Below are 19581 nucleotides of genomic sequence, written 5' to 3' on the forward strand. Positions count from 1 at the left end.
AGAAACCATTTTCAGTAACTGAAGACACCAAAAGCTTCCCATGCAGATTCAGACACACACACACACATCCCTTCTCCCAGTTCATACTATCAAGCCTGTGGTGGCAGTGGTGTCACTGCCATCATTGCTTTAAAGTCTACTTTACCACATTTGCCGGAATTTGTTGAGGCAGGTCTATGGTCAGATACCCTTCCTATCACCAACCATCCTTCGTTTCCAAGTAGTATTTCTCCATGACGAGACATGTTTTCACAGAAGATTGAATACAAACAACACTGCTTGTATGGTGGTGACACTTGTTTACAACTATCATGTGATGTCAAGGCAAAGAGACAAACACACACATACATATCAAATATGAGTCAAAGGTCATTCCCACCCAATAAGGTGATAAGGCTTGTTTCCCTAGATTCTGTAACTGGATTACAGAAACTAGAAAACACACCCGACCAGAAAGCAAAACACAATTTCACATTCTCACCTCGTGAACAAACAGGTGCATCTAATAATGCAGTAGAAATTGATAAAAAAACTTTGAAAATACGACAACAGCATTACCTGGACCCTCAACACTACACACTTTCCCAAAAATAGCTCTGCTAGGAACAGCCCACATCCTACGCAAGAGACTATCAATTCAATAATACAACACAAATGAAACAATCCACAAATACAAGACACACTCAATACAAACATTAATACAACTAAAGACTGCACCAGACCCCAATACAAAAGAAATGACACAATACAATACGGGGGAAAGTTTTCACTCCCCCAACAACAACAAAAAAACACACACACAATGCTGCACACACACCCCAGCAACATGGAGGTGTAGCAGGTGATGCAGTAGAAATTTGCCTGAAACTACTAATTTTTTTAAATGATAATGATGATAATGATGATGATGGAGAAGAAGAAGAAGAAGAAGAAGAATTTTAGCACAAGGCTAGCAATTTTAAGCAGAGAGGCTTAGTTGATCACATTGACCTCCAGTGTCCAACTGGTAATTTATTTTATCAACACCCCAAAAGGACGAAAGCAGAGTTAATCCTAGCTGCATTTGAACTTAGAGTGCCAACAATTCTGCCAGCTGGCTGCCTTAACAATAACAGCAACAACAACAACAACAATTATCTTACCCTCATATGGATGAATGGCACAAGGTAATTCACTCCAAGGTAAAGTAATATCTTTTCCACATGGATGTTCTCCTGCAATAGGTTCAATATTGGCCTCCTAAAAAGAAAAATAACAATGATCAAATCACCCAACGTCACTAACAATGAATACAACAAATCAGTAACAGGGATTCCATAAGTGTTGGCTCCATATGCTAGAAATAGCATTCATGTCCCATCCTAGCATCTTAAAATGGAAGGACACAATGAATATTATTAGACATGTTTTGCAAAAACAATACATAAATGTTTTAGTTCTCATTAATTAACTCACAATAGAATATGGCCTTCAGCATTCTGGATTTGTATACGTGTGAGATGTGGCCTGTCCATCTGAGCTGAGCAGCATGGTTTCAAATTTTAGGGTATTATAAGGCAGGGGTTAGGGAACTTTTTTAACCAATTACTCCAAAATATATTTATTTATGCTGATGTTATCTCCTTGGTTTAAAAGGAAGAAAATCAAGGATTCTTTGACTTCAAAAGGTTTATTGAATCTATTTACACGTCCATTACATTGGACAAATGCAGTATTGCCAGATGAAAAATTTCTGTTATAACAAGGGACACGTCTTTTTTTTATATAATTTTTCTTATGTCTAACGAGTCCTCATTACTCCTAAGAATTTCATTTTTACTCCACTTGGGGTAATTTACCCTGGTTCACCAAGCCCTGTTGTAAGGTGTTGAACTAACAGAATTATTAGCACACCGGGCAAAATGCTTAGCAACATTTCACCTGTCTTAATGTTCTGAGTTCAAATTCTACCACAGTTGACTTTGCCTTTTATCCCTACAGGGTCAATTAAATAAGTACCAGTTGAATACTAGGGTTGATGTAATCGATTTATCCCCTCCCCAAAATTGCTGGGCTTGTGCCAAAATTTGAAACTAATACTTAAGATGTTCACCTGCTGGAGAATTTCATTTTTGGCGATGCGTTCCTTCCATGAGATGCCCATGCTGGAGCAAAGGAATTTCTGGTGGAAGCATTCCAGCAGCTTGATTTGTTTTCTGTACAGCACCCATTGTTCTGATCCATAGAGGAGAGACAGAGGAGCTCCCCACCTCCTGAAAGTGCTTCAAAGACTAGCTGAAACAGCAACTCACCCATGCAGGGACAGATGCCACAGAGTAGGAGGGAGTCACGGAATAGAGGGAGGCATGAGTGCTTGCAAAATTGCTTGAAGTGCGATTTTGAGAAAGTCCTTCTCATGAATCCTTTTCCATTTGACCAAAGCCTAGATACATGCTCTAAGTAAGCCAAAGCCTGTCATCAGCTTACAATAGCCACTTAAGGGCTTGCCACTCTGCCTTGTGGTCTTCATACACAAAGAGCTGCCATCACTATCATAATCAATTAACTCATAACATCCTGTTGAAAATTGGTGAAGTTAAAAGCTCAATCCAGTAATGGTGCCGATACAGAACAGAAATGAATGGTAGAAGAATGGATTAGAGTTTTCTCCCTTATATTAGAGAAAGGCTCATATCCTTGACGCATGAATATAAACAAAACTAGTACAATTCTTGCAGTATTTTCTACTCTAGGTACAAGGCTCGAAATTTTGGGAATGGGGCCAGTCGATTAGATCGACCCCAGTACGCAACTGGTACTTAATTTATCGACTCCGAAAGGATGAAAGGCAAAGTCGACCTCGGCAGAAATCTCTCGTGCTGCCTCACCAACGCAGCTGTGTGCAAGTATTGTATCTTACATGAAGAACTTGATTAATTTATGTCATCATTATTGTTTCCCCGTGTGATGTAGAGGGCTTTTTTGAGCCAGTGTTTTATGACCATATGGTCAGCCTGATGCCAACTTTTTGCAGCACAAAGCGAAACTGTGTACCCTTTCTGAAAACTGAGATGCACATGGTGTGTGTGTGTGCGTGTGTGTGTGTGTGTGTGTGTGTGTGTGTGTGTGTTAATATGTTTGATACAGTCATTAAGAAAACATTTTCATGCAAAAAAATGAAATAACAAGTCTCACCTTGATTATTTTGAGTACTCTTGCAAGTTCTGGTTTTAATGCTCTGTATTTACTCCGAGTTCTACGTCTGGAATAATGAAATGTGTAAAGACAATTAGAAACATGTTAAGATAATTAGCAACAAATTAAGATAAGTAGCAACATGTTAGGATAATGAGCAGCATGTTAAAATAATTAGAAACACGTTAATATATAATCATTAGCTGCTGAGATAATTAGCAATACTTTAAGATGGTCAATGACATGTTGATACAATTAGCAACATGTTGGGATAATTTTGGCAACATGTTGGGATAATCATCAACATATTAAAACTGCTCAAGTTAGATTTGTCCTCTTTTTTTTTTTTTTTTTTGTGCATACAAGAGTTTGCATTCTTCAATGTCTCCCTTCCATTTTTTAAGATGATCAAGTGTGGTTTGAGGAGGATTTGGCTATATTTCTAGCAGACTGACATTCACAAAGCAGCTTCTCCAATGTTAAGCAACCATCAAATCACAGGACATGCCATCAACAGTCATCATCATCATCATCATCATTATTATTATTATTATTATTATTATTATTATTATTATTATTATTATTATTATTATTATTATTATTATCATCATTATCACTATTAAGGCGGCAAGCTAGCAGAACTATTAGCATGCTAGATGAAATACTTAGCAGTATTTTGTCCATCACTGTGTTCTGAGTTCAAATTCCACTGAGGTCAACTTTGCCTTTCATCCTTTCGGAGTCAATAAAGTAAGTACCAGTTACATACTGGGATGGATGTAATCAACTAGTCCCCTCCACCCAAATTTCAGGCCTTGTGGGCCTATAATAGAAAGGATTATTATTATTATTATTATTATTATTATTATTATTATTATTATTATTATTATTATTAAGGCAGTGAGTTGGCAGAATCATTAGCATGCTGGACAAAATGCTTAACAGCATTTCATTCGTCTTTACGTTGAGTTCAAATTCCACCTAGGTCAACTTTGCCTTTGATCCTTTCAGAGTCGATAAATTAAGTACCAGTGAAACACTGGGGTTGATGTAATTGACTAGTCCCCTCCCCTCAAAATTTCAGGCCTTGTGCCTTTAGTAGAAAGGATTATTATTATTATCATTATTCAGGCAGCAAGCTGGCAGAATCATTAGAATATTAGACAAAATGCTCAACAGCTTTTCTTCCAGCTCTTTTCATTCTGAGTTCAAATTCCACCAAGGTTGTGGCTTTATTTTCCAACCTTACAGGATCAATGAAATAAAGCACCAGTTAAGTATAGGGATTGATGTAATCAGTTTCCCCCCACCCCCTCAAACACTGCTGACCCTATGCCAAAATTTGAAATCATTATTATTATCATTATTATTATTTTCAGTGACACTTTTGCCCTGGCAAATGTTATACTGACACTATACCAAAAGAACAAGCCATATCCAATGGCCAAAAGTCCTTTGGGTCATTCCTTCTCCTTCAATTTTCTAACACCCTCTATTATTATTATTATTATCATTATTATTATTATTATTATTATTATTAAGGCAGAATCCTTAGCACACTGGGAGAAATGCTTAGTGGTAATCTGCCTGCCGCTACGTTCTGAGTTCAAATACCAACTTTGCTTTTCATCCTTTTGGGGGCGATAAATTAAGTACCAGTTACGCACTGGGATTGATATAATCAACTAGTTCCCTTCCCCAAATTTCAGGCCTTGTGCCTATAATAGAAAGGATTATTATTATTATCATTATTATTGTTGTTGTTGTTGTTGTTGTTGTTATTATTATTATTATTATTATTATTATATTAAGGCAGTGAGCTAGCAGAATCATTAGCATGCTGGATGAAATGCTTAACAGCATTTCAGCCGTCTTTGTTCAGAATTCAAATTCCACAGAGGTCAACTTTGCCTTTCATCTTTTCAAGGTCAATGAAATAAGTACCAGTTATGCACTGGGGTCAATGTAATCGACTTATCTTCCTCCCCCACTACTTCAAGGATTAAAAATCAAAGTTAATCTTTGTAGGATTCAAACACAGAACAAAAAGGACCTTAAGCTTCATATTATTCAACACCCTAACAATTCTTCAAATTCACCACCAAAAATACGGAAACATATTTTCCTAAAGAACATCAGAAAGGGTGTACTTACTGCAGTTCTGATTCTTCTTCATTTTCATCTTCATCAGAGTCCTTTTGAAGAACTTCGGGTAAAATGAATTTGTAAATGTAAATATTTTGAAATTCAAAATGTTGATTGAAAATTTCAAGACAGCAACCATACCGAAGTGCTGCTACTTTTAGTTTTGGCATTTTGGTCATATTTTGGAACCAGGCACACAACTTAGGCAGATAGATTTTAAGCGAATTAAACTGAAAGTCAATAGATTCCTGGAAATAAAAGAAAATATTAGTATAATTAATGCTGTAAAGGTGATGGAAGGATTGGTAGAGCATCGGAAAATAAACCTTGGCAGTATTTATGTTCCAATTTTAAATGCCACGCAATATAATTACTATCTGCAGTCGTTTTAGATTCAACATACAGTCTCAGGGAAAATCACTTGGTAAGTTCACTACAATTAATTCACCATGAAGCAAGTCACCAGGAGGAAAGTTCACCACAACAAAAATTCACTGCAAGGAAAGTTCACTGCGATGAAAGTTCACCACAATGAAAGTACAAGAGGAGGGTTCACCAAGAGGTAAGTTCACCGAGAAGAAAGTTCAAACATGAAGAAAGTTCACCACAAAGAAAGTTCACCATGAGGAAAGTTCACTGCGAGAAAAGTTCACTTCAAGGAAAAAGTTCACTTCATAGAAAAAGTTCACTGAGAGGAAAGTTCACTTCATAGAAAAAGTTCACTGAGAGTAAAGTTCACTGAGAGGAAAAAGTTCACTGAGAGGAAAAAGTTCACTGAGAGGAAAGTTCACTGAGAGGAAAAAGTTCACTGAGAGGAAAAAGTTCACTGAGAGGAAAGTTCACTGAGAGGAAAAAGTTCACTGAGAGGAAAAAGTTCACTGAGAGGAAAAAGTTCACTGAGAGGAAAGTTCACTGAGAGGAAAAAGTTCACTGAGAGGAAAAAGTTCACTGAGAGGAAAAAGTTCACTGAGAGGAAAAAGTTCACTGAGAGGAAAGTTCACTGAGAGGAAAAAGTTCACTGAGAGGAAAAAGTTCACTGAGAGGAAAAAGTTCACTGAGAGGAAAAAGTTCACTGAGAGGAAAAAGTTCACTGAGAAGAAAGTTCACTGAGAGGAAAAAGTTCACTGAGAGGAAAAAGTTCACCGAGAGGAAAAAGTTCACTGAGAGGAAAGTTCACTTCAAGGAAAAAGTTCACTTCAAGGAAAAAGTTCACTTCAAGGAAAAAGTTCACTTCAAGGAAAAAGTTCACTTCAAGGAAAAAGTTCACTTCAAGGAAAGTTCACTGAGAGGAAAAAGTTCACTGAGAGGAAAAAGTTCACTGAGAGGAAAAAGTTCACTGAGAGGAAAAAGTTCACTGAGAGGAAAAAGTTCACTTCAAGGAAAAAGTTCACTGAGAAGAAAGTTCACTGAGAGGAAAAAGTTCACTGAGAGGAAAAAGTTCACTGAGAGGAAAAAGTTCACTGAGAGGAAAAAGTTCACCGAGAGGAAAAAGTTCACTGAGAGGAAAGTTCACTTCAAGGAAAAAGTTCACTGAGAGGAAAAAGTTCACTTCAAGGAAAAAGTTCACTGAGAGGAAAAAGTTCACTGAGAGGAAAAAGTTCACTGAGAGGAAAAAGTTTACTGAGAGGAAAGTTCACTGAGAGGAAAAAGTTCACTGAGAAGAAAGTTCACTGAGAGGAAAAAGTTCACTGAGAGGAAAAAGTTCACTGAGAGGAAAAAGTTCACCGAGAGGAAAAAGTTCACTGAGAGGGAAGTTCACTTCAAGGAAAAAGTTCACTTCAAGGAAAAAGTTCACTGAGAGGAAAAAGTTCACTGAGAGGAAAAAGTTCACTGAGAGGAAAAAGTTTACTGAGAGGAAAGTTCACTGAGAGGAAAAAGTTCACTGAGAGGAAAGTTCACTGAGAGGAAAAAGTTCACTGAGAGGAAAAAGTTCACTGAGAAGAAAGTTCACTGAGAGGAAAAAGTTCACTGAGAGGAATGTTCACTGAGAGGAAAAAGTTCACTGAGAGGAAAAAGTTCACTGAGAGGAAAAAGTTTACTGAGAGGAAAAAGTTCACTGAGAGGAAAGTTCACTGAGAGGAAAAAGTTCACTGAGAGGAAAAAGTTCACTGAGAGGAAAGTTCACTGAGAGGAAAAAGTTCACTGAGAGGAAAAAGTTCACTGAGAGGAAAAAGTTCACTGAGAGGAAAGTTCACTGAGAGGAAAAAGTTCACTGAGAGGAAAGTTCACTGAGAGGAAAAAGTTCACTGAGAGGAAAAAGTTCACTGAGAGGAAAAAGTTCACTGAGAGGAAAGTTCACCACAAAGAAAGTTCACTGAAATGAAAGTTTACCGCAAGGAAAGTTTACTGCGAGGAAAGTTCACTGTAAAGAAAGTTTACTGCAAGAAAAGTTCCCCATAGGCAAAGTTCACTGAGAGGGAAGTTCGCCAATAAAATATATCCATAGGATTTCACCATTAATAGTTAAAAACTATTTTATTTTTAAAAAAACCCACAAGTAATGGAGACCCTGTGGTGAATTGATGATGGTAAACTTTCCCTGCAGCAAACTGATGACAAACTTACCAGACATGAATCACTTGTTTACCAAGTAAATCTTCAAAATATAAAAAAAATTTTTAGGATGGCACAAGGTTAAAAATGTGTTTGGGACAGAGGTATAACCACTATGCCATATGCCCGTGGGCATATGGTGTCGTGGTTAAGAGCACAGGCTACTAACCCCAAGATTCCAAGTTTGATTCCAAGCAGTGACCTCAATAATAATAATAATAATAATAATAATAATAAAAATAATAATAACATCGAAAAATACCTTAGGAATGAGAACCCAGGTTCGAAATTTCCCCAAGACACCTAGAGGGTATAGCAGCCGAAACATTGTGTTTACAACAAACAAGACGAGGACAAATATCCATCAAATGTAAATAATGTAAATAATGTATATTATGTGTACTTTATTAATTGATGTTTATTTTTTTTATCTTTTAGTCAAGAGAGAAGGCTGTGTCCATAACCACTGAGAGGGTCTCCAAGACTGGTGAGAAGGAGGGAAGGAAGTATCATTAAACCAGAGTACTGGCTCAAAAGCTTGCAAAAGAATGGTCTACACTAGTGATTCCCAACCAGAATCCATATGGCCCTTTGGGGTCCATATAAGATTTTGTTGTTAAAATTTATGTCCAATAAATTGGTTATACTTCTACAATACAAAAATATTTTAATAATTGTTTTTATACAATTCTTAATATTTGATTATAGAAATATAATATGAAATATTTTAAACATCAGATGACAGGGCAAGTCCATCTGAGTAAAAGAGGAATTAAAGGGGTTCATAGGCAAAGAAATGGTTGAGAAACACAGGTCTACTCTAAAGGCAACCAAGGTATCAGTGTTTTGTTACCACATTCCTGTTGACATATACTATTTTCACTTCATTTAATTCTGAAAACAGTAAGAAATTTAGCAATCTAATTTAATCAGGTGGTGGTAGTGGTGGCAGTGATGGCAGTGTTGGTGGCAATGGCAATTATGATGATGATGATGATGGCAGTGATTATGACAATTAAGATGGTGGTGATTAAGGCAGTGAGCTGGCAGAAACGTTAGCACACCAGGCGAAATACTTAACGGTATTTTGTCTGCCATTACGTTCTGAGTTCAAATTCAGCCGAGGTCGACTTTGCCTTTCATCCTTTTGAGGTCGATAAATTAAGTACTAATTATGCACTGGGGTTGATGTAATCGACTTAATCCCTTTGTCTGTCCTTGTTTGTCCCCTCTATGTTTAGCCCCTTGTGGGCAATAAAGAAATAAGAAATGTTAGTACGTCAGGTGAAATGCTTAGCGGTATTTTGTCTGTCTTTACGTTCTGAGTTTAAATTCCGCTGAGGTTGACTTTGCCTGTCATCCTTTCTGGGTTGATAAATTAAGTACCAGTTACATACTGGGGGAGGGGGGGAGGATTTAATTGACTGGCCCCCTCCCCCAAAAATTTCAGGTTCCTTGTGCCTAGAGTAGAAAAGAATTAAAATGGTGATGATTATGATGATGATGATGATGTTGATAATGTTGACAACGACAACGATGATGATGATGATGATTATGACAATGATGATGCTAATGATAAAGTTTTCCTTTTCTTTTGTAAATAAATCAGAGGATTCGAGAGAGAAAAAGGGAGGGGGAGAGGAAGAGAGAGAGAGAGAGAGAGAGAGTAGTGCATTATAAAAAAAAACCCTCAACAGGCTGGTGGTAATGAACCACAGTTTGATAAACAAAGTAAAGATCACAGAGAAAGATAAAATACTGGACAGAGTAGTCATTACTTACAATGAAATGATAAGTGAAGACAAACAACATAAGATCAGCCACGGTCATCTCGATTCCTTCAACATACAGATGATCTAAGATAATGTCATCAATTCTCATCTTGTTCATAATTCTCTGCAATATTTCTTCCACATCTTTGCCATTGTTGACCTTGGTATTTCCATTACGATTGTTACTTCTGGGAAAATATTTCATTTCCGAAGACACTGTCTCATCACCATTACATTTTTCAGCATTATTTACAGGCTGCAGTAGAAAATAATTGTCATTGTTTTGAATATATTGTCTGCTTTTTCTTGTTTTTGTTTTCATTTTAACTTCTTTTTTTTTTTTCTGGTTTAGTTTGTAAACTTTTAGTATTAAAACACGAAGATAAAACCTTAGAATAAAAACCATAGAGTTTGTCATTTGTTTAATGTCTTTTGTTTTTCTTATCCATGCTAGCATTGATTATAAAGAGTTATATTTGAAGAAATATTTTACTGCCAGAGTTCTGGTGCCACAAGAAAGAAAAGCACCCACCACACTCTGTAAAGTGGTTGGTGTTAGGAAGGGCATCCAACCATAGGAACGTTTGTGTTTCTATCACTGGACATATTTCCCACTCTGTTGGAAAGTTCGTGGCAAGCTGAAGGCAGACAGAAACATGACATTCACCACATTCAACCCAACGATTTCAAAAAGCACTTAAAAGAGGGTTTACACAATGTTTACATTCACAAAATTAATTTCCTGTTATTGCTAATCTTTGAATCTTCAAATTACTCTGATCATGCATTATCACATAACTTTGGAGATTTCAATGATGTGATTCTGTAGTTTTAGCATGATACTATGGGGTAAGTGTAAGAAGTCAGGTCTAACTGGTTTGAACATAAAACAAGTATAATATCTGGGCTGGACATGGCCAGTTTAAATGCTAAAGGGCTAACTCTTTAGCAATTAAACCAGCCACATCTGACCCAAATGTTCTGCCTGTTTTATGTTGATACCAGCCAAATCTGGTTTCACACACCTACCTTACAATGTCATTCTAAAAAATAAGCAATCAAATCATTGACATTTTAAAACCATGAAATAATTTATGATTAATTCAAAACAATGTGAATAAATAAGCAGAGCATTTGACAGAGTAATCAGAATGCTAAGGAGTTAAGCAATAAAAATTATCTGCTGTGACCCCCTTCGATCATGACTGACCATGGGATTGCACCTAGAAAGTTACCCTCCCAGGTACAAGTCCGGGCAAGGTTGTTTATGGAAGACCAGCAGTTACCCATGCCGGTCTCCCCTCTCCACACCACCAGTGCTATCCAAGGGAAAGGCAAAGGCTGATACAGCTTGGCACCTGTGATATTGCAACTCATTTCTACAGCCAAGTGAACTGGAGCAATGTGAAATAAAGTGCCTTGCTCAAGAACACAACACTCAGCCCGGTCCAGGAATCGAACTCACAACCTCACGATTGCAAGCTCGACGCTCTAACCACTGAACCATGCGCCTTCACAAAAAAAAATTATCTATAGTATATAAATAAGTATGATAGTATATATAGTTTATACTATATATATATAGAAAATACAGTATATATAGTATATATAAGTATATGTAAATATATAGTAAGATTGATAACACTTCAAGTATTGACATCATGTTTTGTTAAAATTTCTAAGGGAGATAATTTACATTAATGTGGTCAAAAATATTGACAATAGTGTAAAATAAAATCAGCTTTTGTGTGTGTGTGTGTGTGTGTGTGTGTGTGTGTTTGTGTGTGTGTGCGCGTACATGCATGCATGCGTGCGTGTATGTCTTAAACAAGCAGAAAAATGAGAGGAAGAGAGCAAAAAAGAGAGAGAAAGAGAGAGTGACAGTATATGACAAACATTAAAAAGTACTGAAGTACAGCTATACTGACTAACCTACTGAGTAAGTAAAACTGCAGACAAATAAAAATTTGATATTAAACCAATATGTTGATTTTCTTGTAAATATTTCAGTTTGAAACATCCTGTAATCTAGATTGTTCACTGGCGTTAGGAAGGGCATCCTGCCATAGAAACTCTGCCAAATCAGATTGGAGCCTGGTGTAGCCATCTGGTTCACCAGTCCTCAGTCAAATCGTCCAACCCATGCTAGCATGGAAAGCAGACATTAAACGATGATGATGATGATGATGATTATTAACCCTTTAGTATTTAATCTGGCTGTATTCAACCCAAATATTCTGCTATCTTTATGTACAAATTGGCCAGATCCAGCCTTTCACACTCACCTTACAATATCATTCTAAAAATAAATAATCACATCATTGAAATAGCAGAGCTATGAGATAATGCAGGATTAATTCAAGATAATGCATTACATTTGATAGAATAATCTGAAAATTAAAGAGTTAAACCAGTCATATCTGGTCCCAAATATTCTACCTGTTTTGTGTTCAAACTGACAAAATGTGGCCTCTCACACCTACCCTGCAGTGTCATTGTAAACACTCATGTCATTGAAATTTCAAAGCTACGAGATAAGGTACAATTAATTTAAATGATGTGAATACATAAGCATTATATTTGACAGAGTAATCTGAATGAGCACCTTTTTGAGCTCCATGTGTCTAACACACGTGGGCATATCAGAAACAGCACAGCTCCCATGACTTGTGAGCAGAAACTGAATGAATACATACATACATGCATACATACATACATACATACATACATACATACATGCATGTACACACATACATACATACATACATACATACATATGTACAGGTAGATGCATGCGTGCATGCCTCCATCCAACATCCATACATACACACTTACAAGCACGTACACACACACACACACACATTATCATCATCATCATTTAACATCCACTTTCCATGCTGGCATGGATTGGATGGTTTAACAGGAGCTGGTTAGGCAGAAAACTGCACCGGGCTCCAGTGTCTGTTTTGGCATGTTTTTTTTTCATGGCTGGATGCCCTTCCTAACACCAGAAATAGAGAGACAAAAAAACATGAAGAGACAGAGAGAAAGATAGGAAACAACAAGGAGAGATAGGAGGAGGCAGAGAGAAATGAGAGGAAAGAAAGAGTGATAAAAAGAGACAGACAGAGATAGGAAGAGTCACAGTGAGAGAGAGAAAAACACTGAGGAACACAACAGAAAGATATATAAATAAAACTTGTACAATATAACTTACAATTTTGAATCGTATCACTGCATGTGGCTGCAGAAGTTCTCCAGTTACTGGTCCTGACCTTTGACATATCCTTATATCTGTTGACACATCAGAATCACCACTTCTGGACACTGGATCTGACCAAATATCCAAAACTCTTTGAATAAGATGCCTTTTCATTTTGTCGTCATTGTGGATACGAGGTGGACGGTACAGGTGTTGCTCAAGAATAATAATTTCTTTTGTTAAACTGAGTTCAATGGAATCTTCAGCTTCCAGTTTACTATTATTCACCATATTGCTTTTTATCAACCTGGATAATGATAATAATAATAATAATAATAATAATAATAATAATAATAATTTCAAATTTTGGCAGTAATTTTGGGGGCAGGGGTAAGCCCAGTGATCAACTGTACTTATTTTACTAATCCCCCGAAGGATGAAAGATAAAGTCAACCTCGGTGGAATCTGAACCCAGAACATAAAGTCAGACAAAATGCCGCTAAGCATTTTGCCTGCCATGCTAACGATTCCTTTCTTCTACTAAAAGCACAAGGCCTAAAATTCTGTGGTGAAGGGACTAGTCGATTACATTGGCCCCCAGTGTTTCACTGGTACTCAATTTATCGAACCTGAAAGGATGAAAGGCAAAGTTGACTTCAGAGGAATTTGAACTCAGAACATAAAGATGGACGAAATGCTGCTAAGCATTTTGCCTGGCATGCTAACGTTTTTGCTAGCTCACCACCTTAATAATAATGATAATAATAATAACAAAAATAATAATAATAATTGTTTTTATAATAAGCAGAAAACTTGAAATTTTGGGAAGGGGGGATAGAACTAGTCAATTACTTCAACCCCAGTGCTCCTCTGGTACCCATTTTATCGACCCCAAAAGGACGAAAGGCAAAGTTAACCGCAGATGCATTTGAATTCAATATGTAAAGCCAGAAGAAATGCTATTAACACATAAAATACGACGGGCCATGATCATGGCCGTTAGGCACAGGTCGACAGGCCACGATCATGGCCCAGATAGATGCATTTAATTTATGGGCGTTTTTTGGGGTCTAATGTCACTCAAACGCTCTGATACCTCCCCCCCCCCCCCCCCGAATGCAAGAGGACTAATAGCTCAACTAATGACTTTTCGGATGATGTAAAACTTGCCACCATTATATACTGAGAAGATATTTTAACTATTGTTTTGTTTTTTATGTGTGAATAGTAGTCTCATTTTTCATTAAATGTGCTCAGCAGTCCATGCGATGTAAGTGCAAATCCCAGCGTTTTATGGGTTAAGCATTTTGTCCAGTACTCTAATCATTTTTCTAGCAGGCAGTCTTCCATAATAATAGTAATAATAACAACAACAACAATACATTAAATGGCCTAAGAAAAATATTAATTACACTGGCCAAAAAATTATTCTAGATGCTTTTTCTATACTTCAAATGATCAAAGTGGACATGGGTAAGCTACACTATGTTGATGAGGTCGAAAAGACAGAAACATGTCAAGTATTGTCTCCCTTGCATCAAAACAGAGTTGTGACTGTCTTTTCCCTTAATAGGAAAATCAACTTTAATAGATTAATTCTTAATCAGGTTTTGTTTTCTTCTTCCAACTAGGAGATAATGGAAAATTTTATTTGTGTATGGTATCCAATGCATCACCCCTTAGCTTATCTTAATTCATACCATTATTCCATTTGAGTTAGCCTGGGCAAAGTTCAGGGAGCTCCTACCTCTGCTAGCAACTAAGGGCCTTTCACTCAGGATGAAAGGTAGACTGTATGATGCTTGTGTGGAAACTGCCATGCTACACAGCAGCGAAACAGGGTCCATGGCTGCTGAAAGAAATGAAGCTAGTATGATCCGCTGGATGTGTAATATCAATGTGCATACACAACAGAGAGAAAAGTTGGGCATAAGAAGCATCAAATGTCCAAGAGATAGGACTGCGCTGGTATGGTCATGTGTTACGTATGGATGAGGACAGCTGTGTAAGGAAGAGCCACTCTCTAACTGTGGAAGGAATCTGTGGAAGAGGTAGACCCAGGAAGACATGGGATGAGGTGGTGAAGCATGACCTTCTAACATTGGGCCTCACAGAGGCAATGACAGGAGACTGAGGCTTTTGGAGATATGCTGTGATTGAAAAGGTCCGACAACTAATGCGAGATCTCAGCTACACACATCTGGCCCAGTTAAGAGTACCCCTGATGCATCATGCAATATGATATGCTTGAGAAGACCTGTTGAGTCAAGTAAAACCAATATCGTAGCTGTGGCCAATGCCTCCTGACTGGCTCCCATTCCAGTGGCACGTAAAAGGCACCATCCGAATGTGGTTGATGCCAGGTCCACGTGACTGGCTCCTGTGCTGGTGGCACATAAAAAGCATCAACTGAACGTGGCCAATGCCAGTACCCTCACTAGCCCCCGTGCCGGTGGCACATAAAAAGCACTACCCAAACGTGATCGATGTCAGGCCCACCTAACTGGCTCCTGTGCCAGTGGCATGTAAAAAGCACCCACTATACTCTCAGAGTGGTTGACGTTAGGAAGGGCATCCACCTGTAGAAACATTGCCAGATCAGATTGGAGCCTTGTATGGCTGCTGGCTCTCAAGACCTCAGTCAAATTGTCCAACCCATGCCAGCATGGAAAACGGATGTTAAACGATGATGCTGATGATGATGAATCCACCCTTGTACTAATTATTTCTTTTAAAGCGTGGTACTTATTCTATCAGGCTTTATTACCAAACTGCTAAGTTACTGGGATGTAAACACACCAACACCAGCTGTCAAGTGGTGGTGGGGGACAACCACAGACACAAAGATACACATACATCTATATATATATATATATATATATATATATATATATATATATATATATATATATATATATATATATGTGTATATATATATATATATATATATATATATATATATATATATATATATATATATAAGGTGAGTTGGCAGAAACATTAACATGCCAGGCAAAATGCTTAGCAGTATCTCATCTGCTCTGAGTTCAAATTCCACAGAAGTTGACTTTGCCTTTCATCCTTTCGGGGTCGTAAATTGAGTACCAGTTGTGTGCTGGGGTTGATCTAATCGACTGGCCTCCTCCCCCAAAATTTCAGGCCTTGTGTCTAGAGTAGAAAAGAATATATAAATAAATAATTGGAGTTAAACACAGGTGTTATTCAAATTCTTTTACTTCCGACACATGTTTCAAAGATATCACTGGTATTATTCCAAAGGAATAAAATGGTGTAAAACAATGTAATCTTCTCTTCAGGGCATTGAATAAATGAAATTCGTCAATAAGACATTTTAACAGAAAATGATGGATATGTATTGTGATGAATTGAACACTATTAAGTTTTTTTAAAAAAAAAGACATTAGAGGATGTAACGTCAAAGGTATCCTATAGAAAGAGGAGGGGGTAAAGGAAAGAAAAAATCAGAAACCAAATAAATGAGAAGTATAGAATGATATGTAAATTAAATAAAACCCTAAAGTCTTGGAACAAGATATATCTAGTAGAAGTGAAATGTAAGAAGAAAATCAATGTTTAAATTGTATATAATGGTAGATATCACTTATATGAACTATTTATCTATTTTTTCCATGTTAATTGTTAACAAGGGAAAAATACACACACACACACACACACACACACACACACACATATATATATATATGTATATATATATATATATATATATATATATATATATATATATATATATATATATATATATATATATATACATATATATATGATAGGGTTTCTTTCAGTTTCTACCTACTACCAGATCCAATCACATTGCTTCATCAGAAAAAGATAATTAAAATTCATTAAAATGACAGATCTATCGAACTTTCAAAGAGGTCAAATTGTTGGTGCTCATATGGCAGGTGCTAGCATTAAGAAAACAGCCGAAATGTTTGGTGTATCAATAAGTACTGTCTGGAAAGTAATGACAGCCTTTGAGAAAGAGGGAAAAACCTCTTCGTCAAAACAAAACTCCGGAAGAAAACCAGAACTTTCAAATAAGGACCATCGGACTCTAACACGAATTGTTAGAAAGAATCACAAAAGTACAGCTCCCAAAATTACTGCAGAGCTTAATGACTGCCTCAACAACTCATTTTCCACAAAAATAGTTCACCGAGAGCTGCACAAAGCCAGATTTCACAGGAGGGCTGCAATCAGAAAATCACTACTTTCAAAAACAAACATTGCAAAGCATTTAGAGTAGAGTAAAAACCTATAGAATTGGTCTCTAGAGCAGTGGAATAATGTTATTTTCTCGGACGAGTCATCCTTTACCTTATTTTCAACCACTGGCTGAGTATACATATGGAGACAGCCAAAAGAAGCATTTGACCCCAACTGCCTCCTTCCAAATTTTAAACATGGAGGAGGATCTGTGATGTTTTGGGGTGCTATATCTTGAAAATCCACTGGCCCAATGGTTTCTTTTCGTGGCAGAATTAATAGTCAAGACTATTTAAGCATTTTATCTGATCAAATTCATCCTATGGTTGTGGAACTATTTCCAAAGGGAAACGCAATCTTTCAGGATGATAATGCACCAATTCACACTGCTAAAGTTGTAACTGAATGGCACGAGGAACATTCTAGTGAAGTTGAACATCTTATCTGGCCACCACAGTCCCCAGATCACAATATTATTGAACATTTATGGTGCAATTTAGAAAAACAAGTAAGGAGTCGATATCCTCCACCATCATCACTACAAGAACTGGAGACTGTTTTAGCTGAAGAATGGACAAAAATTCCTTTGGAAATAATTCAAACTTTGTACAAGTCCATACCTCATAGAATTCAAGCTGTAATTACTGCCAAAGGCAGTCCAACCTCATTTTTAAATTAAATTTGTTTGAAATTTTAAGGTGTTCCCATTATTTTGTCCAACCCCTGTATGTATTTATATATATATATAAATCTTTTATCTTTTACTTGTTTCAGTCATTAGACTGTGGCCATGTTGGAGCACTGTCTCAAAGAATTTTAGTTCTTTTTCTTTTAAGCCTGATACATATTCTAGCGATCTCTTTTGCCAAAGTGCTAAGTTATGAGGACATAAACACACCAACACCAGTTGTTAAGTGGTGTTGTGGGGGAAAAACACATACAAACATACACACAGACAAACACACACACACACACAAACATGTACATACATATTTTTTATTCCTCTCCTCCCTGTTAGGAAGCACAAGCACTTATACATGTACACACACAACAGAAACTTCAACCTACCAAATTCAATCACAAGGCTTCAGTCGGCCTGAGGCTATAGCAGAAGAAACTTGCCCAAGGTGCTACGCAGTGAGACTGAACCCAAAAACCATATGGTACACATACATATATACATATATATACTTTTATTCTTTTACATGTTTCAGTCATTTGACTGTGGGCATGCTGGAGCACCACCTTAAAGGCTTTTGGTCAAAGAAGTCGACCCCAGGATTTATTCTTTATAGGCCTAGTACTTATTCTGTCAGTTTCTTTTGCCAAACTGCTAAGTTACAGGGAGATAAACACACCAACATCACTTGTCAAGCAAAGGTGAGGGGACAAACACAGACACAAAGACACACATACATAAATATATATATATATATATATATAGATAGATAGATAGATAGATAGATAGATACCACAATGGGCTTCTTTCAGTTTCTGTCTACCAAATCTACTCACAAGGCTTTGGTCGACCTGAGGCTGTAGTAGAAGACACTTGACCAAGGTGCCATGCAGTGGACTGAACCCAGAAGCATGTAGATGGGAAGCAAGCTTCTTACCACACAGCCACGCCTATATATATATATATATATATATATATATATATATATATATATATATATATATATATATATATATATATATATATATATATATATATATATATATATATATATATATATATATATATATAAATTTAATGAATGGAGTAAAACGCATATGTTAACTGCATACTTTTATTTCCAACATATGTTTCGAAGATTACAAATTATACCTTCCATAGGAATCAGCGATGTTAAAAATGTAATCTTGTCTTCAGGGAAATGCATGGGAACCAGCTTAAACGTAAGACATTTTAACCGAATATGAGAACTATAGTTGGAGAAGGTTATTACGTAATTTATTATATATATGTGTATATATATCATCATCTATATATGTCTATATATGTCTATATATATATATATATATATATATATATATATAGCCATGTGCCATACTTAATGAATACACACTGTCGATAGCCCAGCTACCACAGTATTTGACCTGAGATAACATCTCCGATAGACTTGCTGTGTTAAAAACAATAAATATCAGAGAGAGACAAGTCCATAAAGAGATGTTATCTTAGGACAAATACCATAGTAACTGTCTTATCAACTGTGTTATTTCTTTACTGCCCACAAGGGGCTACACACAGAGGGGACAAACAAGGACAGACAAACGGATTAAGTCGATTATACCGACCCCAGTGCGTAACTGGTACTTATTTAATCGACCCCAAAAGGATGAAAGGCAAAGTCGACCTCGGCGGAATTTGAACTCAGAACATAGCGGTAGACGAAATACCGCTAAGCATTTCGCCCGTAATTTTTATTAGATACTGCCTCAATTGTATATAGCATATAACTTACATGAATAAAAAATGGAAAT

General features: G+C 36.7%; 1 protein-coding gene across 1 annotated transcript in view; it reads right to left on the minus strand.

Moving 5' to 3' along the window:
* Positions 1 to 19581, minus strand: part of LOC106881755 (glutathione S-transferase C-terminal domain-containing protein) — a 53254-nt gene that overhangs the window by 18421 nt on the left and 15252 nt on the right. The window contains exons 4-8 of the mRNA XM_052973704.2: positions 12862 to 13153; positions 9655 to 9900; positions 5329 to 5567; positions 3175 to 3241; positions 1143 to 1239 (exon numbers count right to left, since the gene is read on the minus strand). Coding sequence (XP_052829664.1) covers positions 1143 to 1239; positions 3175 to 3241; positions 5329 to 5567; positions 9655 to 9900; positions 12862 to 13153 — 941 coding nt within the window. The remainder of the gene's footprint in view (positions 1 to 1142; positions 1240 to 3174; positions 3242 to 5328; positions 5568 to 9654; positions 9901 to 12861; positions 13154 to 19581) is intronic.

Source organism: Octopus bimaculoides, chromosome Z, assembly GCF_046866305.1.
Source record: "Octopus bimaculoides isolate indiv1 chromosome Z, ASM4686630v1, whole genome shotgun sequence".
In the NCBI taxonomy this organism is placed as follows: Eukaryota; Metazoa; Mollusca; class Cephalopoda; order Octopoda; family Octopodidae; genus Octopus; species Octopus bimaculoides.